Raw genomic sequence first — 22,218 nt, 5'->3', positions numbered from 1 at the left:
CGCCGAAGGGCAGTTATTCCGACCGTATAGATACAAATACAGAAATAGATTACTACTGACCCGTTTAGCTGCAAACAGTCATTTGCACCTTTTTTTAAAGACAACTTCGTGTATTTAACTTCTTCTAACAGTTTCTTGTCACGTTGTATTCACCTTTAACTCAGTTTAACAAACACACATTCGAGAGTATATCCCTCTCAGTAAAGACACGAACACTTGCGTCTGGACGCAACGGATCCTCTATTCAGTACGGACACGTTTTTACGTCAGGTAGTGTCAGTAGGACGCGATTTACACTACCCAAGCGTGGAAAAGATATTTGGCGAAATACTTGCGAGAAGGCTCAGTTCTGCAAACATCGTGGTTAAAATCAAACCCGGTTACATGGACAGCGACAGCAAACAAACACACAAACATAGTAACATACACGGGCCTTGATTGTCTATGTTGAATCGTGCATTTTTCTTTCATAATTAATCATCATCATTTCGGGCGAGTGATCCAAACTTAATCTACTTTCAATGCACGAAAATATGTATCTTATGATTTAACGTTAGTGTATGTGACAACGTACCTACTTTTTCTTATATCAAGCATAGATAGAATGATCAAATCGTCGTCACCATAGCAGAGACAACACCTTACCACTCTATTGCTACTTTCTCCAAACCCATTCCCTATCCTTTCTGGTTCTGCTACTTCTCTGATATAATTATTTTCACGCCTCTGTTCTCTTTACTACAGTAAAATTATACTTTCGGCTAGCAATGTCTTTTTGTTAAACGCCTTTAATGTTCACCAAGTATCTATAGTTGCGCCTACTTGATATATTATACCGAACGACTTGAAAACTATCTTATGGGAATGCAAGTCATCTTATCAAACGTTTCCTGTGTATTTTTTAGTCTCCAAAAAGGTCTTTTGTGTTTTGAATTCCATTTCACACACGCCCGCTATCCTTTCTTCACCCATCCCTCATAACTACACTTCTTAGAACACTGCTTTACACCTACGAGTTGGCGATGATTGTAACAGACACATTACAGCAAGGTCAATGACCCCCTCCCCCCTGAAGGCACGAAAGTATCAAATGTAGAAATTGAGTCATTAGATGACAATCGTCTTATGCAAACTGTCTTGGGTAATTAGAAACAACTTGCCACGACATTTGTCTACGATCTATAACAAGTTATCAAACATAAAGGTGCATAATTAACAAAATATACTTTATCAGATTCGAAGCCAAAGATGTACAACGATTGCAAATAACGAAAAGATTTGGCTGACTTGGACATTGTTGTTGTGACATTCTTACTTGCTGCGTTTTAAGGCCAAGTACAGTTGATGCCCAGAGAGAGATAACTTTGGAGTGAGGCCAATGTTGTTGTAGTTTCTATGACAACGTAGCTCACGTTGACTTACAGACAGCAGTAGTGTGTAAGTCTTATCTCCAAGCAGATGTTGCGAGGAAAGATATCGTGCGTATTTTTCTGACAGCTGGCCCAAGCTCGCATGCTCCTAAAAAAGTTACGATTAAATCAGCACGTTTTTTCCTCAGATTTTCATAAGTTTGGAATCTGTGCGGTTTTCGCTGCTGGAGGGATGTTGAAGGGAGTGTTTTGTTTCGGCCATGACCTTGACTGGTCCCGACAGCTGTGAATACTTTCAGTCGTGACCTCTGAACTTGTGGTTTTGTCACTTGGTAGTACGAGACACACGCCTCTTAATCAACGATTTCCGCTCATATTCTTGAAAGTTATATCGTTTCCCTGCAAGTCCCCTTTTTTTGCAGAAGCTTATGTTTGATATACGAGTTGAATTTGATGAAAAGGAAAGTTTGAGTTTATAATCATTCTTACTTTCGATCACAAAAGATTCCGTTTAATATAGAAACAAATGCTACTAGTATCAGAAACTCAAAGGACAGACAAGAGAGGTCTGGATTTAGGTTTAGGATTTAAAAAAAATCTTAATCCATCCATCTTTTTCTAACAAGTCATTCTTAGTTGCAGCATCAAAATGTGCACAATAATAAGTATTTTGATTAAAGATTTCCGCCGATTCCCCTAAATCCCATGCTTGCGTCACTCACGTCATTTTAGATTGCATAATGTTTCATTTCCTTTATGAAAATTTCCCCACGCCCCCTACAATCCTGCATAGCATGTAATCGTTTTCAAAGGATCATGATTTAAACTAGGCTCATATAAGTTCAACAGACAACGTCTTTGAACCTGGGTTATCGTACACATCTGTATCTGATAAACTCTGTAGTCTCTTAACCTCTGATTCAGACCCTTTCAACACACCATGAAGTGTATCAACTTCAGTACACACGGCCTGCGGCTAACCACTCTGTTGGGTTAAGGCAGCCCAGGCTCGAAAATTCGTGTTCGAGTTCGGCCGCGTGCCTGGCCAGCGGCGCGGCCGAACTCGAACACGGTTCGAAATGTTCCACCACGGAGCATTTCGGGGAGCACAAGGTCTATTACACAACACAATCATATATATCATCTCAGGTGTACGTATAAGTACAAAATTGTTTTATAGGCCAGAATTCGGATTGTATTACATTCTAAATGTTTCAATCAAATGGTTTGGAAGTTGTCTCCTCCACGAATGTTGCATGAGCCGCGCCGAGTCCTACTAGCGCTGTTTTGACGGAGGTGTTCCAAATAGAACGGGAAGTTCTATATGTTCGATATGGTGTTCGAATGGAACGGCCGTTACGTCACAGGTGTTGGATTACCCGGGAGACAACGAGCTGCTTGTGTGGGATTTGGGTTATGACTTTTACGCAATAACGCGCAGCTCAAAACAACAGAATTCAGCTTTTGAGTAATCAAATGTAACTTATTATCACTTTCTTATCAAAATTGTCCGAGGCTATTTTGCATAGATTTTATCTATTTTTAACTGGGGCGAATTTTCAATAAAAAATGACTCCAAAATAGCTGTTTCTGATGTTTCTGACCCAAAAAAACAATGTAATCGTCATTTCAAACAAAATAGCCTCGGACAAAAATAATTTGTATGGGGTTAGCTCTTTCCTTGCAAAATATTATGATGAAAGGTGATGTTACCGCCTGCGCGCATAAATTCATAAAATACACGTTTTTTTAAACCAAAATGTGTATTTCTAACCCAAAATCCAGCAGTAGAAAAACTTAAGTCACCTTTATTCAATGTGTTTTAAGTAGTTCTAAAACTGTGTGAAGTTTCATCGTGGTGCGACAAGGCTATCGATAGTTACAGAGTATAATCATATATGTACAGAATAATACTTCCTGGGCCGCCTTAACCCAACTGAGCACAGTATCTAAGAGCCCAGTACATACATGTGGGGTCTACATTAGTGTTGAACTGTAGGCTTGAGCTGACGAACGTAGAAAAGCAATAGCCTGGGTACCACCATCCTTTGTAGTAACCGCTGGCTCGATCTTTTCGCTTGCTATCCGTTGTTTGAAATTGAGACAGTGTGGTTTAGTAAGCGAAAAGATTGAGCCAGTGGTTACTACGAAGGATGCATATGGCACCCAGGCTAGAAAAAGAAAACGTGTCCACCTATCAATGGTAATACATCTACACCCGAAAGATTTCCCCAAATTGGCAGAAAATCTTGAGGATTACCAAGTAACTAATAAGATATCAAAACTTTCCTCACTTTTTGTGAATGTATATTTTCCTTGAATTAGCAAATATGTAGCCTCTACTAGGCCCCGCGGATGGCTGGAAAATAGTAGAAATTGGCCAAATAGAGTGAATAGTATGCTAAGGGAGTCGGGTACGGATAGTGGGTCAAATATCCCGTCCACGGGCAACTTCTATAGCGGACTAACTTCTCTGGTATGTTATCCGTCTATTTTGCCAATTTCTACGATTTTTCCAGCGACCTGTGAAGCCTGGTAGAGGCTAGCAAATATGTAGGAAGCGCGGATTTGAGGCTAGTCGTCTGCACGTGTCGGTCTGTGCCCAAGAGGCACACTGTGCGACAGGAGGTGTGGGCATGTCTGTCATCAGGGTTAGTCAACAGGAAAACGGGCCGTCTTGTGTGGCGGATATGCCTTTCGTTTTCTTAGGAAGTCTTTTAATTTGGGATCATGCATATGCCAGACACACTCCCGACACGTGGTGAAGACACGAGAAAGTGGCTATAGTAGACTAGACAGTTAACAACACTTATTCCACAGACGTGAATTTCGTCCATGGCTTTTAATTAGTTTAATAGCTACATGGATTAGAAGTGAATAATTACCTTCGCCGAGTAGGTTATGCAGAGGGTAGCGTTTGTATGTATGTATGTTTGTAACGACCACCATAACTCGAGAAGGCTTGGATGGATTGTCTTGATATTTGGTAGGTGGGTAGGTCTTGATTAGACTAGGAAATGATTAGATTTTGGGTGCTCTAGCGGCTTGTTACGGTACTGCAGCAGAACTTCCTGTTTCGATATCTCGTGTTCTGGACAAGCTATGGAACTGATTTTTGAGTGGTAGATAGCTCTTTGGACAGAGAGTTAGTGGTATAGGTTTTGGCCCCCTAGCGGCTTTTTTGGAACTGCAGGATCAGGTTTTGGTTCAGACTTTGAAAGGGAATAACTCAAGAAGGGCTTGATGGATGGTGATGATTTTTGGTAAGTGGATAGCTTGAGTGATGATGTACATGATTAGATACTTATTATGCAAATCAGTATCTAATTTGCATAATCAATGAGGAAAGTTTATACATCCGCCAAATTCCACGATAGGACTCTCAAACATGTGACATATGTAACTGAAGAAGAGAGAAATATTAATAGATATCAATTATGCAAATGAAGACCTCATTTGCATATTTAATGAGAAAATACTATAACTCAAGATGGGCTTGATGGATGGTAATGATTTTTGGTATGTACATAGCTTACGTGTTCCTTTGTATGATTGGACGATAATTATGCAAATCAGATTCTAATTTGCATAATTAATGAGACAATTTTAAAAACCCGCTGTGTTTCATGATATGACTATTGACATATGTGACATTTGTTACTGAGGAATTTTGATAGATAAAAAATATGCAAATGTAGGCCTAATTTGCATAATTAAATTATGCTTATAAGGAGCCCATTTGCATAATTCGTGATAAATGTTACTTTGTTAGCATAACCTTCTTTGTTAAGCTCATACTTTTGTTTTTTGGGTGAAGAAGATCAACTGGTATGATTTATAATTGATGACAAACACTCCTGATACGTCAGTCATAAAGGTTAAAATCATTTGGCGAAAATGTGGTCGGGGAACTCTAGTTTGATTTGATTTTATGATTTTATACATAAAAACATACCCAAACACTACCCAACTAGCCAAGGGCCATTACAAAGGGCTAGCCCTGGTGAACAAAGTACATTATACAAAGGCGTTTACAAAGTAAAAGAGCTAGGTACACATGTACTATATCTAGTTTTCACGTGGGTCATACAAAAGTGAATAATTCAAGATCTTTAAAAAGTCTATTTTACAGCGTTCGTCATAAGTTGGACCATGTTCAAAGTTCGTTGGGTGCCGCAAAAAATGTTATAAGGCTGAAAAATAACAACCGCACTGTAGGAACGTAAAATTTGCGCGGATACTTTCATACACTTTACAGACCTTAAAGGTCAATGACCCCTACCCCTCATGGCAGCTGTTTTCGCGCCAAATTTGTTCTCTGACAGCGAGGAGTAAAAGTCGTCTGACAAATACGAATCACTCCCTAGTCCGGGTTATTTTCGTCATAAATATTCCCAAACGTTATTTTACTAGGAAAAGGTATTCAGACATCCCTAAGTTTTCAAAGTTACTCTAATGTTTGTTTTGTGCCGAAAAAGGTTTTAATATTGAAAAAGAGCAGCCACATAGTAATAATGATGAATTTGCGTGGATACTTTCATTCACTTTACAGACATGTGCCTCTAAAGGTCAATGACCCCGCGTGGCTGCTGTTTTCGCGCCAAATTTGGTCTCTGACAGAAAGGAGTAAAAGTCGTCTGACGGATACAAATCTCACTAGTCCGGTTTTGTTTTCGTCGTAAATATTCCTAAACCTTATCAATCATTTTACCAGACGAATATATTCAGACATGTCGGGATAAGTCACCAAAGAATGTCTAAACTTGACGGAAACGGTTTGGTCACCGAAAATTATCGTCCGACTCATGCGACAAGGGAATTCCTTGTCGGAAGTATGTTTCTCAGTCATTGACAAGTCTTTAAGCACTTTCCCTGTGATTAAGCCCACATATAAACCACATGAAACGTGTTCCGTGTTTGGCTAGACTGACCTTTTTAGTCACCACACATTATAGACTTGTACATTTAGAAAACAGCTGCGTATCTTGCATCTTACAATGTTCAATGAATGATTAACACATTAGGTAAAGATTACTAGAAACAAGATTTCTGCCACGACTAGTAAGTGTACAATTGAGACACTACGAGAACACTCATTATACTATTATACATGATACTCGTACATATGTATGTACTATGACTAGCCACAGGCACAACATGAGATATAACGTTACAGCAGTATGGCAAAGCTTTGCCAAAATTAAACTGCCAATTTCACTCTTACAATTGCAATTTTCATAACCATTTCAGTCGTTGTACTAGTCTATACAAAGAACATCGTAGGAAGAGAGGGAGCATATTTAGCTAATGCTTCTTGTCCAATACTTGTTAGATACTACTATGTGAATAGAAATGAAAAAAAGGAGGGAGGGATTGTATAATGACGGTGCAATCTTAGACAATTTAGGACTTTTTTTGCTCTATTTCTTCTCTTAGCTTTCTTGTGCTAACGACATACACCCCCACCCCCTGACGACCATGCCAGGGTGTGGTCAGGGCGCGGTGTTGTGTTCCATGTTTACCGTACCATTGGTACGGTCCACCATGACAGCCCACTGGTCAATATTTACCACACAGAGTTACGGTGTTTTGGCCTGTGTTTAGAATCGTGGACACCCACATGTCACTTTTCTTCATCCATGTTTAGTTAAGTGTAAAAGACAAAAAAATATGTCACTTGTTAAGACAATGTAGGCTTAGTTATATTGTCTTCAAAAAGATGTTCCCAGTCTAGTCCCAGGTAAATATTTAGTGCCCAGGGTTACAGTGTTATGGCCTGTGTTTGGAACTGTTGACATGCCATGACCGGTATACGTGAACCACTCGAATACCCATATAGCACCTTTCTTCATAAATATATTGTAAAGTGTAACAGATATTAGGCCCCCATTCCACTAGAAGGTTATCTCGCGGTGCTCTAAATTGGATATATATAACCCTTGATTTCATTAAAAAATGTAAAAGTCTAACGGAAAAGACAAAAAAAGACACAAAGCGTAAAAATATTCATGTCTTATCTATGAAAATCGTTGTGCGTTCTGTAAATTTTAAGGTTGCAGCGAGGTTGCAGCGAGGTTGCAGCCCTAGTGGAATGGGGGTATGAAAGAATAACTAGCTGTGCGTAGCTAGCTACAGCGTACGCTTACTTATATTGTCTAAAAAAGAAGCCCCCCCCCCCCCCCGGCGACCCAAGTAAATAATGGTAGTCCATGGTTACGATGTTTTGCCCTGTGTCTAGAACTGTTGACACGCCATGCGTGGTATTGATGATCAATAAGTCCCCATACCCATAGATAGGTGCCCGGCGGCGGGGGTGTCGCAAGTCATGGACCACTATAAATCCATTTATACTTCATACTAACATCCAGTGAAATGACGAAATTGATATGATTCAAGTATTGAGCAATCCACGTGTTTCAGTGATATGATGCGGGGCACGAAGGCACTGGAATTGCCTCTGTTTTATGGTCCCATGCGCTTCATCATCAGTGCAATCATATCAGGGTCGGTGATCTTAGCAAAGCCTTAGTGCTTATATAGCGCCACGTTGCAGGTTTGTTAAGAACTGCAGGTTACTTTTGCGAGACTCACTTCAAACCATACATGGATGCTGTGACGTTTATGTATGTATAGAGATATGTACAGTCAGTAAAAACGTCTTCATCATCAGTGCAATCATATCAGGGTCAGTGATCTTACGAAAGCCTCGGTGCTTATATAGCGTCACCTTGCAGATTTGTGAAGAACTGCAGGTTGTTTGCGGTAGACTCACTTCAAACCATAGTTATTGGCATGTACATCCGTGACTTTTATGTATGTGTAGAGATATGTACGGTCAGTAAAAACAGCTAGCGTTTTATATCTAGTGCCACCTACCTTTGAGGAAATTCTTGGATGAAGCAGACACTGCTTCTCTATAAGACTCATAAAGACCACTCCAAGAATTGTTTAGATTGCACTGGGTCGGGTGCGCTAGAGCCGTGTGTGTGGACAGTGGTATCTAGTACGTAAACATCCACGAGAGAAAAAAGACAAGTAGAAACACGGTTACTTAGCTTAACTCTTCATTTGTACATGCACATCTTGCCTACTTACCCAGGCTATATCGTGAATCTTAGATTAAAGGTTGTATTTCTAAACTAAAATATCCTGTTTAAAACGGAATGATTTCCAAAAGCGCTGATATTCCGCACGTTTCTGGATTAAAGTGACTGTAATGTCCACAGATTAACATACCCTTTGGATTAACTAGGCGTTGAGTTTGCATACGAGCTCGACACGAATTAAATATCAGTACAAATGAACAATGCACTGTTTGTAATTTGAGGTGAATTTTTTAACGTTCTCTCTCTATATAGAAATATATGCTGCCCAACACAGCACAAGTACATGAAGTACATTGTAGCTACTTTGTCCTGTCTTCCACCTGTGAATAGTTTGTCCTGTCTTCTCTGGTTCTTTCTTTCTATCGGGGCTATATCTTTTCTAAGGCAATGTGAAGAGGGCAAATTTGGCGACACTCTCAGGCGCCATTGGTAGAGAGAGTACAACCTAACCATAACGTTCCGTTAAAAGTATGTAGAAATATAATCACGACATTTTACTCGTGGTACTGTACAATAACTGTAAATTATTCTGAACTTGTATTATAATTTGGGACAATAACTCGTGAAACGTGTTTAGTAATCTCACCTTGTTAAGACGTGACCCATCCAAGACACCGTCTGGTCAGTAAGTATGATAGGTGATCTTCTGGGCGGGGTCGGTTTAAGGATGGGAGAGCCGGTCCACAGATAAACCTTAAGATCTTATAACGTAGTGTACAGCCTCTTGTTCTGTTTGCTGTGTAGTTACTTTGAAATATAGTGTGATTTCTTGTTTGGGCCCCGACGGAAACAAGCAATACTGATTTGGATATCATTGAGAACTTCTATTTAGAATCAGAATTGATGCAGTTTCTCAAAACCTACTTGTACATTTATTGGAATGTTCTTTTTTGAACGTTTGATGGAAAAGAAATTTCACTATTTGTCTACTGGTTTATACTAGATAGGGATATAGGGATATTCACCTTACGTATAGCAAATAAAGACAATTCAAACTCTACAACTGGACAGTTGAAGTGTACCGGAAGGAAATCTCCGAATTTCATCCATTTGTAGAGTTTGAATTGTCTTTATAAATTGGTTACCTGTACGTCTAACCTTCATAAACGTGTCTTAAGTATAGCACTTCTTTTGTAAGCTGTAGTTACGTCTCTCCCATCAGATTTGGAGTACTTACAGGACATCGTCCATATGATAAAGGTATGTGGTATGTGGTCGTACTGAAAGAAAACAAAACGCTATGTACTATGAATGCTCCATTTTAGAAAAAAATTGAGCATGCATGTCGAGAATTCTGTTGAATGATTTGTACTGTACATCTTTGTTGGATGGAGTGGGGTATGGTTCAATGGGAAATGCTGAAATAACATAACGATAATTCATTATGTGCATAATGTAGTGTTTTAGAGATTAAACCACAGTCTTCTGTGCAATTTATTTGATATTCAGCGCCGCCTTGCGATGCTCCATAAACCTTCATCGGGATTACATTTGACTTGTTCAAGTAGGATGTGCGGTCATGGATTGTGATAAAAAAAATCCACAAGCCGACACTGCAAGTCAAAGGGCATGATGCTAATAAGCATTCTCCAAGCAGAGGATTCTGTCCAGAGTGGCCAGGATTTTTACGTAGGGCAGCGTTAGAAATCCCGGCCACTCCTGGCCCCCCGACCGAAAACTCTGCTTGGAGAATAGCTGGTAAGCCCTCTGTAAATCACAGTAGATCACCTTACTTAGACTCGGAGACGCGTATAAAACATCAACAAGCAGATCCAAAAGAACCTAGAAGGCTCCTTCAGCGATCACTGTGAACATTCAAAACGGTCGCTGAGGTGAGGACGACCATGGTCATCGTTGAGCGTTTCCTGAGAGATGATGGAGCGACCTTGGCAATCCGTGAACGCTCACTGAGTGCTCTGGCAACTTGGACATCGCTCAGTGGCCGCAGCGCGGTCGCCGTCTTATTGGAAAGGGGGGGTACTAACCACGTGGTATGGTTTAGGACGGGTGTGATGAAATGCTACGATAGAAAACTTGTACTAAATGTCACTCAGACGTTACGCCTGCTCAAGTAAGCAGCTTCCTATATGTTGAGTGTGCGATGTAAACAAGAGGAAAAAGACCAAAATGGATGGTGACTTGCAATATTCTATTTCCCACGACATCGACAAATGACATGGTTTAGATATTCTCTTGTCACGTGCGTACATCACATTGACCTTTACTTTTACAGCACAGTGTTGCGTGCGCGTGTCGAGCCTAGACGGCAGACAACAGAAATCCAGAAAACGAAGATTGAAAACCACTATACATGTAGTAGCCACTATGCACCCTGAGGTTAACTTCGTCTCCCATACTGAGGTGCAAAACGATACTGTTGCTAGCAGTGTCGTAGCCATCGCTGCTATCATAATCGTACACCCACTGATCCTTATACACAGAGTCGTTCAACATGAGATCGATATACATTCCACTACTAGAGCGCGAGTACCCATTGAAGAAGAACATGTAGTATCCGTCGAGTGGAGCACGGAACTTCCCGGTGGTTTCGTCATAGTGGCCGCCGACGTTGGCGTCGATGACGTTAAAGATGACGTCGGTCTGCGACGGTCCAACAGTACCGCTCCGGCTTGCTGAGAAGCCAGCTTTCCATTCTGTAGGGGAAGGGCAAACGTCCTTAAGTCGAAAAAAGGTAGCCTTGTATCAGCCTAAACTAAAGTTCAATTTCATTTGTGTTCATAAATGACAGCTATACATGTAACCTCAATAGCAAGAAGATCTTAGTATACATACCGTAGCAGACGACTCCGGCATCTTCCTCGTGTTTGCAGTTGTTGTCACCCCAGTCCTTGTGAGTACACTGGGACAGAGACGTCTCGTTCCCGACGCATTCCATGTCATCCAGCCAGATGATCCCGGTGCCTTCTCCAAACGTTGCCGCGGCGCTTTGGATCGCCTGATTGTTTGGACAAATATAAAACACTCTGTGTCATCTCCTGATGCCAGAGCTTGAGATAATCATGACCAGCAATACTGTTCTAATACCACTTAAAAGCACTTAAAAGATATGCATGCACTAACATAGTTGAAGAATTTGCAATCGTACTTTTAAAGGAAAGCTACACACGAAAATTGAAAATTCTGCTATACTATGCTCAATATACCCTAAAATCAAATTCTTACTTGTTTCACATAATTCCATCATAGTTCTGGGATCCACCGTTTGAAACTTATGACGTGCTAACGCATCATCAGGGGAGAAGGCATCAGCAAGGCATACGTTGCAAACGGTGGAAGATCACAAAACTATGACGGACTTATTTCAGGCAACTTAAATTAAGAATTTGACTTTGGGATATAAGCATAGTGTAGTATGCTTTTCGCTTTTTTTGTGTTGCTTTCCTTTCAGTAGAAATTGGGTGTTCAGCATATCTTACCTCCTTAGCTTGTGGGAAACCAAGCTCACGACACACTACGTTGGCTTCTTCGAGTCCCCAGCTGTCGTCACATATGGACCCCCATTGTCCGTCGTAGAACACCTCCACGCGGCCTTGGAACGAGGTTGCGTTGGCTCCCGCAAGACGAACTTGAACAACTACAAATGGCAGTGAGTACAACGTGGCCTCAGATTTATTCACAAACTACAGTATGATCTCTAATAATATAATTCTGCAACCGGTTGTGCATCAATCTACATAACAGCTATAAGTACCATCATTTTGCAAGCTCCTTTAGATGAAAGTGACCCAAGCAAAATAAGATCATCAACATAGACAATGTTACAGCCGGAAGTTCATTTCGAGGAAGTAAGGAAGGTCAAAAAAGTATTCAGCAGCTAGAGGACTTGGGATTCCGATGATGAATTTGAAAGCGTTCGACAGCGCACTCGAAAGTTTGTCACCTCCAATAGATTTGGACCTTTTGAAATGTTCTAAGTCAACAAAATACTCAGCATCAAAAAATACGTACTTGACAACTCTCTCAGATCCCCCAGCAGCTGCATGTTTATGTCGAACTCTTGCGACAGCTGTCCAATTTCGGTCTGTTGGATGCCGTCATACAGCTGAACAGATTCGGCTGTATTCTTCAGCGATTCTAAATACAATGATGATATAGTATCATTCTTACCACTATACTTTGTACATCGGTTTGTTATTATTCTTATCTAAGATTTTCTAGTTAAAGATAGGTAATCAGCATACAAGGGCACCCCTCGCTAGATTTGGTAAGTGTTTGGGCTTCTAACACATGCGCACACAAAAAATATGAATTCCGTGTTGACCTACCCAGTGTTTGTTGAAGCTGATCGATGTTCTGCTGCCTTTGCTTGATGAGTTTTGACTGCTGAATGATGTGGAAAGCCTGTTCATTCAGGATCTCCATCAGCTGGAGCTCAGTCGGAGAATCTTATCGAAGGAAATGTAATAAAACAATGTATTGTGTCACTCATTGAGATTTAATTCAAAGCTCAACATACGCTACAAAATATGAAAATGCGAATTATTGGATTAAGTAGGAAAAAACATAGTTGCTAATATCAAGCTTAGTTTTGCTAACTAATGGAATATCATACTACTTACCTAAGCATGCCACCCCGGCGTCCTCCTCGTGTTTACAGTCGGTGACGTTCCATCCGTTGTGGCTGCAGGACTCGATCCTCAGTTCGTCGCCTTTGCAGTCCACGTTGTCTAGCCAGATCGGTCCCGATCCTGAGCCGAACGCTGCTTGATGGTAGACGTCTACGACGCCTGGCAAGCCCAGCTGGCGGCACACAACCCGTCCGTCTTCCATGTCAAACTGGTCATCGCAGACTGAGCCCCAAACACCATCGTGCCGAACCTCCACACGTCCGTAGGTGCCGTTGCCACCTACCAGTCGAACTGTCCGACCTTTTACAGCCAATGGAAAAAATTATAAGTTTCAAAAGAAGCAATAAGACAGTAACTCAGCATGGAAATTTGTCCTTCCGACCAAGTCATCAACTACAGTCTGAAAGGCAAATGCATTGCACAGAAAGCTGTAATAAAAACTTCTAGGGTGGATTTATCAATACTAGACTTCACAAAAGCTTTCGACAAAGACCGCCATGACAGATTCGATAATCTCAACACGGGAGAACTGAGGAATTCAAGGCACAACACTAGATTGGTTGAAAAAAACAGGGAGCAGACGGTAGGGGTAGAAGGGAGTCCCAGATAGACTAGCATCGGGAGTTCCACAAGGAATCGCTCTGGGACCATTACTATTCCTCTTGTATATGAACAAACTACTAGCTTGATTTAAATGTGAGGTTATTTGCCAATGACTGCCTACTACTTGTAGAGTTGTCCACTCACAACTTCTGCAAGAATATCTGGACGCCCTCGAGGAATGCAAAGCAAATGGCCCATGTGGTTTAATCCCTAAAACACCTACATTACGCATATTAAAAACAAGCAAACGAACCCCTCCCACGCAACTTGCTAGTTTTGCGGTAAGACTGACCTAAAGTTTTGTCTATATTTCCAAAAAATAAAGCTAAACAGACAGTGGGGGCCCGGGTGTTTGCACATAATTTGTGGGCATGCGCAGTAATGGTAAAATAATGACAATACACATCACATTTATGAAGAAAGAAAAATATTAACTGGAAAGTGTGCAGAATCAGCTTGTACGAAACAAATACGAAAGGAGTGCTGGATCTAAATCTACAATGGACTTCTCAAAACTACAGTGAAATTCACTCCACTGCAGAAGCACAAATTCAAGATTATGCATGATGTACAAAATGACTTATGCTGGACGTACCAGCTACTAAGTATTTGATACCAGCTCAGAAATGAACAATGAATACCCGGGTTATCAACCCACCATGGGGTGTTCAAAATTCGATTTCGTAGAGTGGAACTCATGACCACCAAACAAGGGCAGCAGGAGCATTCTAATTGTGCAAAGGTTAGGTATGACCGTTCGCTTAGTGTAATATATTAACCAGCTGCTGTCCCACCGCGTGTCTAACGAGCTGGTGAGTTACGCCGAAGGGCGGTTATACCGGCTATACAGATACAGATACAGAATCCAAAAATAGCGAAACCATATAAACTCACCAGCAGAATGCGCCGGAATATCTCGCTCCAATGCATTCACATCCTATCGGAAACGGAAAACGTTTAAACGTTAACTGGCTATTCTGTTCGTGTCTTCCCCTGGTTTAATTGTACAACTTTAATCTTTTGGTTAGTTATTGAGTTGGTAACCCTACGCCAACTTCAAGCGCCTTTTAGACTCGTTTCTAAACTTCGGCGTCATTTTGATCTTCTCTCGTGGGAGTACAATCTCGCGAGAGCGCGCGTGACTTAAGCACGGGAGCGGTAAGAGCATGGGAGCTAGCGGTAACAGCTTAACAATGGCGTCCCCAGTAGAAAGCAGTGTTTAATCATCTCCTCCTCGGGGAAATTTGTCGTTACATATGCATGCCAAGAGTAGGCAATATTGTTGTAAATACTTGGACTCGATATCGGCCAGAAAAATTGTGAATTTCTGTTAATTTCTTCACAGTTCCTGACTGGATGTTGAACGCGCCCTACAATTATGGAGAACATCTTTTATGTTTACACCGCGTGCTTGTAGTTTCCCCAGATAATTCTAGCTCAAGTCGTGAAAAAATTCCACAAAAATGTACACATTTCGGACTGGGATCCGTGTAGTTATGTAGGCATAAATATAACAGAATAGTTGGCAGTCGTGACCATAATTTTGACAATGCAAACATTTTAGATGTACTAAAAAGCAATGTTCCCAAAATGCGGGATAGATCGTTGTTATAAGTGAAATATATCCATACGTTACTCTATTTCAAAAGCAACCCCCATGAAGATAGGGTTACAATTTTCTGTTCGGTGTATTCATTTTGCTTACCTGGTCTTTCCGTACAGCGGCAGATTGGGCAGCGAAGAGGGTAACTGACACAACAATAGCAACAGCTAGCATCTTGTTTGTATTTCTGCAGTCAGAAAGAGTAAAAAACAACACCTAAATTCTTAAAAGCTTCTTGCAACTTTGGAACGTCAGACTGAGGAAATATCAATTCAAATGGAACCAAAGCTTTATTGTTGACTATCATTGAACACACGTTTTGGTAGAGCAAAAAAATTGACAGCATCCTTCAATGTTATCAATAGCATACCAAGACAAAGAAACAATCATTGTCTAATATCACGTTCACAGTTGGAAAATGGGACCACGCCAGGTAGTTTACGGGCAATTTTTTGGACTTTTGGGCATGAACCCTACATCGCCCCGTGGGACACACTGCGGCTACCGGGCAATTTTGGGGAACGGCCAGGCACCCGGATGACTTTAACTTGAACTTAAACTCAACCAAGGACCAGGTAACAAATAAACGCTATGAGCTAATTGTGCGAGCACCGAGAGCTACCCCCGGTACCTTGTAGTCTACCAGGATAATTTTTTTGGCTTCGGGGCCCGGCAGGGACTTCATGTACACTAACTGCGGGCTTCAAAGCAATTGTGAATGAAGCATTCGTTGACAATGTACAAGCTAACTCACCGTAGTCTCCGCTCCGTATCGTGGTCAGGGCTTCTCCTATGTGAAGACTTAGAACCGGGTGCATAAAAATATATAACTAGCTACTGGCGACAGGTGTGCGGGCCCCAGGATTTATCAACACGAGGATGTTCTTTAAACATCGATCCTTTCCCTGTTTCCGCGCTTGTTTGCTCACCTTTGACCCTCCCTCTCCCCCACAGTGGTTGTCGACCGGTCATGGCCAGGTCAGTGAACATATGCTAAAAGTACAGGCCTGTGAGGTACAATTATTTTTCGTATAAAAATTCACTCAACGTAATTTAGTCTAGCTTAGGACTAGAAATCAAATCCACGGAACACTAGTACTCTAGTTTGTTAGCATTAGAATATGTAAATTTTAATGTTTATTTTATCGTTTCGCCATTTCATCCAATGGTGTAATGTTTGGGGTACATTCGGCTTCATGACGCCGTCCATAGCTAGTTACACGGACAGATTAACACTTTAACAGAAAGCTACTCCGCAATAAATTCGAACCCTAGACCCTGTGATGCAGAAAAGTATTCGCTTGCCACTTAATGCCTGTCACTTCGCTGAATGTAATTCAAGAGTAAAGCTTTTATGAGAATCTTAAGGCTAATTTGCCAAGTACAATCAATTATCGCAGACAGGTTGATCTTGTTTTTAAACACAACACATTTATCAAGCCCCAAATCAAACGCCTCAGAATTCCTCCAAGCTTTCAAGCTTTGGTCACATTTCTAATCCGGGGCCCGGCCGGGCAGTCTTTGGGGACGTAACGTATGACATAAAAGACAACAGGTACTTTTAAGAGATGCTAGCCACTCTGTGGGTTAGAAAAATCTGCTGAAATACGCGGTGTCGAATTACATATGATCTGCGGCAGGCATGACGCTTCCATATAACTTCCTTTGCGTCGCTGGATGCAAACCTATTTTCTTATTTTGTATAAGGGAGAGTCATGACTAAGGATCATGCTTACTTTGTTCCTAATCACTCTTAAGAACTGGCTATTGCAAAATACACCTCGACATGTGCCCTACATGATCATGACCCAACGTGGATGACAATGGATACCGCACGACGAAAAGTTACGTTACGTCGAATGCGTGTCCTCACGGACGCTCGAACTTTCAGTCGCCTGAACTGTCAGAGAGCCGGCCGTGAACCGGTCAGAGTGACGAAAACAGGACGAGGGGTGTTTGCAGTGAAAGATACGGGCTATATTCATAACACTTCAAATAAAGATTGCCGACGAAACATCCGTATTCAAATAAAAAAACAACTCAGGAGAAAAACACCAACTGTTCCTTCTCATTGGCATTATATATAGTCTATGTCTTTCTGTAATTACTACATTGGCCAAGCACAACCGGCAAGAATACGTATCTCCACAGAGGTAAGAAAAGTGTTTTTTTGACATTCTCCAACATCTCATTTTGGCTTTGGCTTGAGATAAAGTGATTATTATATGGTCAGTCTTGAACTATGGTATTGCATGCGACAGTGTATATAGATTGCAAAATCTTAAGCCACAAATCAGACTGCAAAATTTGAAACAATGTAATGCAATTCTTTCACAGGTTCCAGATACCATCGACCACAATGGGTTATGTCCTTTTCTTCTTCTCCTGTGCGCTCGCCTGGTCATCAATTCCAGACGTAAGTATCTGGTTATTTCTTTGCTAGTACACAAGGCGTGCTTTTATTTCTTTATCAGGTATATATGCCTTTATTATGAACTTATTACACGACCATGGTTTGCTTTGTTTTCAGACCGATGCAGGGGACATAGTGTCCATTTATAGTGCTGATGGTATGTAACCGAACATTTTCAAAATTCTAATTATTTCAAATGACCAATTAGTTATTTTTTATGTCTGTACATATTTCGTCTAAGCTTAAAATGATTTGACTAAATTTTCCTAAATGTCTTAACAACCATTGTTTTGCCTGTGACAGACACCGCTACTTTTATTGAATATGTGCTAATACTGTAGATGTGGTATCACTTTGCTGGTTAATGTTGATCATGTCGCTCGTACTCTTCAGCCATTCCCATCCGTCTGCGTGACGGCACCGCCAGCTCCGGTCGTGTGGAAGTCTTCTACAACGGACAATGGGGCACGATCTGCGACGACGGGTTTGACCTTGACGACGCCAAGGTCATCTGCCTTCAGCTTGGTTTCGCAAATGCCACGCACGCTTACACACAGGCACACTTCGGGGAAGGTGCGGACCCCATCTTGCTGAGTAACCTCGCCTGCAACGGCAACGAGGAGACGCTGAAGGACTGTCAGCACAACGGCTGGGGGGTCGCCAACTGTAAACACGAGGAGGACGCCGGAGTGGAGTGCTCCGGTAAGAACAATCATGTACCATCTTTTCGATTTCTGCCGGAAATAACGTATGCAGGCATTCATATTTGTCTTGTTTTTCTATGGTCGAGTGTCTACTCAACAAACATTTGAAAACGCATGTCTTTGGTGTATTGCGAACCTTTTATTTACCATGTGTATTATAGTTGTGTGACTGTTTGATACAGCAGTGACCGGTGATCGGTGTGATTCGGCGCTATTAACATTGTTGTCAAAATTCTATTTAAAAAAAAAGAAGAAATGAAAGAAGGAATATGTTAAAGTATATTTTAATGCAAATGACAGCTGTGTGATGGTATATTTACCTTTCTAATCCAGCATAGTCGGTGGCAACAAACACGACGTACTTATGCATAAGATCAGCAAAACAATCGTGTTTTGTTAGGGCTATTGTCGTTATGTATCGCTAATCGATGACATTTCTTGTCGTCACAGGAACACCATCAACAGCTGAGCTGTTCCAGATGCTCAACGACCAGGCCAACGCTCTGATCCAGCATACTGCGATACTTGACGACCAGCAAACGACAATTACGACCATACAGCACGGACTAGGTAGTACGCATATAGCAAACCTCTTTTTTCCGTATATCAATGTAGACAATCGAGGCATATCAAACTTTCTCCTAACCTGGCATCTTTATATCCAACAGACCACCTAGCTGCCGACGTGCCGACCCTGGTGCAGGCCAGCACTCTTCAGAACAACGAGATCAGTCAGCTTCAGCAGCACATGGGGACCCTGGACTACAAGGTGGACGAACTCAACAACATGGCAGGTATGTTTCATCTGTAAATAGACTCCTGGTAACAGCTTCGATCTAGCTGATGTGGTCATATCAGTTACATATAGCCATGATAGCGGCGAGAAGCAGCACTACAGTCAGAAGCTCTGACGATGATGTCTGGCAGGCATCGAAACGTAAGTAAGTAACAGATATTCAACGTTGTAAAAAATGATGATTCCAATATCCTATATTCTACCAACCTGCAGCTGAAGATGTTTTCGGAACTGTTGATTTCTCAACTGCCATTTGTTTTTAAATCAGACATGTGTGGAAATGGCTTTGTAAAAGAAATCTTTTCTGTGTGTTTTCTGCAGTGTTCCCAATCCGCCTGATGGGCGGAAACGCGTCACATGGGCGTGTCGAAGTGTGGCACGACGGCCAATGGGGGACGATCTGTGACGATCTGTGGGATATCAACGACGCCAGGGTGATCTGTAGACAGCTCGGGTACCAGGACGCCATTTCCGCCTCCGTTCATGCCGAGTACGGGGAGGGTACAGGACCGATCCTGATGGACACTGTCGGGTGTACCGGCTCAGAGCCTCACCTGTCCGCTTGTCCACACGAGGGATGGGCCGTGCACGACTGCAAGCACGAGGAAGACGCCGGGGTTGGCTGTCTCTATCAAGGTAACTGGTTAATCAAACATGACGAAGGATGTATAAGTCCACTCGCAGATTTGAGTACGCATGAGCAGTGTCAAAGGTGAACCCGCCTGGCTTCAAGTACACAGTTCTCGTGTCCACATTGTCTCGATTTGCGAGTGGGCTTATAAGACATGGTGGGTGTTTCATTATGGTGTTTCAGCAACCGATAAAGCTTCAATGGGTGTTGATATGGTCTTGTGTGCAACACGCACCATACATTTTCAAAACACTTATTTTCGACCAACTTCTCGGGATCTGGCCTAATTACCTCGCTATCGAATTACGGGCTCCTTTGATCCAATCTTGTCGTCACGTTTCTGGAAAGTCGTGTCAGAAGTGAGTGGCTTAGAATACCCAATGGGTCGATGAAAAATGTATATGGTGAGCACATTTTGAAAGATACAGAAATAGACAAGATATGTCGTCTACAAAGTATAACACAGATTGGTTTTCATTTAAACTGAGATTGTCATTTTTTTCTGCAGATGAGCGGGGCACCTGGGCAGCATTCTCCGCTGGATGGACTGCTGGTAACACCCACCCGAGCGGTGCCTACATCATCCCTTTCAACCAGGTCTACACAAACATCGGGGGACATTACTCCACCAACGGCAGGTTCACGGCACCCATTGGCGGACATTATTTCTTTGTTCTTAATGCTCACACCGGATACCTTGGTAGCTACGGAGTGTATATAGATTTCATGAAAAACAACAGCGTTTACAAGTCTCAGTGGATATACGACGCTGACACTGACGACAGCTATGATACATCAACTAACAGCATCATTATCCACTTGGACAAAAGCGATTATGTTTCCATCAGGATTCGAAGCAATAGTTATGCTCTGACTGGGTCCGAGAGAACCACCTTCTCTGGCTTCTTGGTTCGGGCAGATTAGCAGAACATCTGGAGTAGACAAAAAAGTGAAACAGTATGTGCATGTTTGTCTGAAATCCACATCACAGCTTTGACATCACTTCGAATTTAGATATTTGTATAAATGAATGTTGATATCATGTTAATCGTATCGCGCGAAATGTGTGCATGGAATACAGCGTACCACGGCTTGCTACCTTCTTTTGGTGTGTTTAGCAACAACATCAAGAATGAAATAGTCATACGTCTATCATTGATGTCACTCTATTGCAAGATGAGATAAGTGCAATTAGACTTCTTTGATTCAAATAAAGACAAAATGCCGACATGTGTTATCATCATTTCTTTACAACTCTTGAAAACAAATCACAAAAAGGTGAAAAGTTAACTTTAGTTATTAGAGTCATGTTACCAACGTACAAAAGCAAGCCGTGACCACATCCTACTTATATAAGTCAAACGTAATCCCGATGAAGATGGAGAATCGCAAGGCGGCCTTGCATATCAATGACTTATCGATTATATAAGGATAGGATATCGTTAATGTACTTAAGTATTCCCCATTGAACCATACCCCGCTCCATCCCACAAAGAGATACAGTACACAGAATTAAACAGCATTCTCGACATGCATGTTTAATTGTTTCTATAGAAATGGAGCATTCCGAGTTCGTAGCGTTAACTTCAGTACGACCACATTCCACATACCTTTATCATATGGACGATGCCCTATAGGTACATGTCTGGACATGCGCCTCGATGTTGTGCCCTTCGCCAGGCCTCCATCCGGGTGATTTGTAGTGAAACACCAACTCCAGACAGAAGGATTTGGACCATCGCACACCGGGGCATGCCCCTACTGTTTTCGAAAGGTGTGGTGGGTTCTTTAACGTGCGGCTCTCCTCAAACACGGGACCTCCATTTAACGTCCAATCCGAAGGAAACATGACTACATACTTTGTCTATTATATGTTCGTTCTTACATATGACATCAGGTATATATAAGTGTCCTCCTTTGACATTTTTGTACCTTTCTTGTCTAATTCTATTGTCTTAAACAGCGATTGTCGCTCATCTCCATATAAGGAACAATCGAGTAAAAAGTGGGATTCATTTATTCAATAGCTTTCTTTCTGCTCAAAATCACTTTTTGCTATGGTAACATGCCAAACAAGTTTTGGGGCCATCTTCCCTGATTAGGACATATCAAAAGATGAAAATTGACTCATTTCGGGACATGAATACGAGCATATGCATGAATTTAACGGAACAACACAAACTGTTCTAAAATAACTTACTTTTCAGCTTTTCTAGAATAGCTTTGAAATTTTCAGAAATACAAGTGGAAGTGCATGCTTGCAAAGTTTAGTACCTTTTTTTGTTGTCACGTGGTTGTGACGTTGCAATATGTAATTTTTCTTGTTTGACGAAAAATGTGATGTTGAGCAAAATATATATGAGAAAGTAAAAAGTGATCTTATTCATATCTATGTCAAAGGTA

The 22,218-nt window shown here is 41.5% G+C and overlaps 2 protein-coding genes across 2 annotated transcripts; one reads left to right on the top strand and one right to left on the bottom strand.

Moving 5' to 3' along the window:
- Window positions 1-10,606: 10,606 nt before the first annotated feature.
- LOC136423697 (scavenger receptor cysteine-rich type 1 protein M130-like) lies at window positions 10,607-16,092 on the bottom strand. The gene is made up of 9 exons (XM_066411977.1): window positions 16,026-16,092; window positions 15,374-15,458; window positions 14,563-14,605; window positions 13,057-13,365; window positions 12,763-12,882; window positions 12,446-12,571; window positions 11,914-12,071; window positions 11,270-11,432; window positions 10,607-11,130 (listed from the first exon to the last, which is right to left on the bottom strand). Exons 2-9 carry the CDS (start codon window positions 15,443-15,445, stop codon window positions 10,736-10,738), a joined length of 1,386 nt encoding a protein of 461 aa, XP_066268074.1. The 5' UTR covers window positions 15,446-15,458; window positions 16,026-16,092; the 3' UTR covers window positions 10,607-10,735.
- Window positions 16,093-18,801: 2,709 nt separating this feature from the next.
- Window positions 18,802-21,043, top strand: LOC136423102 (uncharacterized). Its single transcript, XM_066411124.1, has 4 exons — window positions 18,802-18,958; window positions 19,057-19,182; window positions 19,506-19,820; window positions 20,324-21,043. The coding sequence occupies exons 1-4, from the start codon at window positions 18,817-18,819 to the stop codon at window positions 20,737-20,739; spliced, it is 999 nt and encodes a 332-aa protein (XP_066267221.1). The 5' UTR covers window positions 18,802-18,816; the 3' UTR covers window positions 20,740-21,043.
- Window positions 21,044-22,218: the final 1,175 nt, after the last annotated feature.

Source organism: Branchiostoma lanceolatum, chromosome 17, assembly GCF_035083965.1.
Source record: "Branchiostoma lanceolatum isolate klBraLanc5 chromosome 17, klBraLanc5.hap2, whole genome shotgun sequence".
Lineage (NCBI taxonomy): Eukaryota > Metazoa > Chordata > Leptocardii > Amphioxiformes > Branchiostomatidae > Branchiostoma > Branchiostoma lanceolatum.
Note: the sequence above shows the minus strand (reverse complement) of the source record. Positions and strands in the feature narration are given on the sequence as shown.

Coding starts and splice junctions, on each gene's coding strand:
- LOC136423697 (XM_066411977.1), bottom strand. CDS start 15,445: ATGCTAGCTGTTGCTATTGTTGTGTCAGTTACCCTCTTCGCTGCCCAA. Junction 12,883..13,056: donor CGCCGGGGTGGCATGCTTAG/GTAAGTAGTATG, acceptor TCCTTCGATAAG/ATTCTCCGACTGAGCTCCAG. Junction 11,433..11,913: donor GTTTCCCACAAGCTAAGGAG/GTAAGATATGCT, acceptor CCAAACAATCAG/GCGATCCAAAGCGCCGCGGC.
- LOC136423102 (XM_066411124.1), top strand. CDS start 18,817: ATGACATTTCTTGTCGTCACAGGAACACCATCAACAGCTGAGCTGTTC. Junction 18,959..19,056: donor GACCATACAGCACGGACTAG/GTAGTACGCATA, acceptor TATATCCAACAG/ACCACCTAGCTGCCGACGTG. Junction 19,821..20,323: donor GGTTGGCTGTCTCTATCAAG/GTAACTGGTTAA, acceptor TTTTTTCTGCAG/ATGAGCGGGGCACCTGGGCA.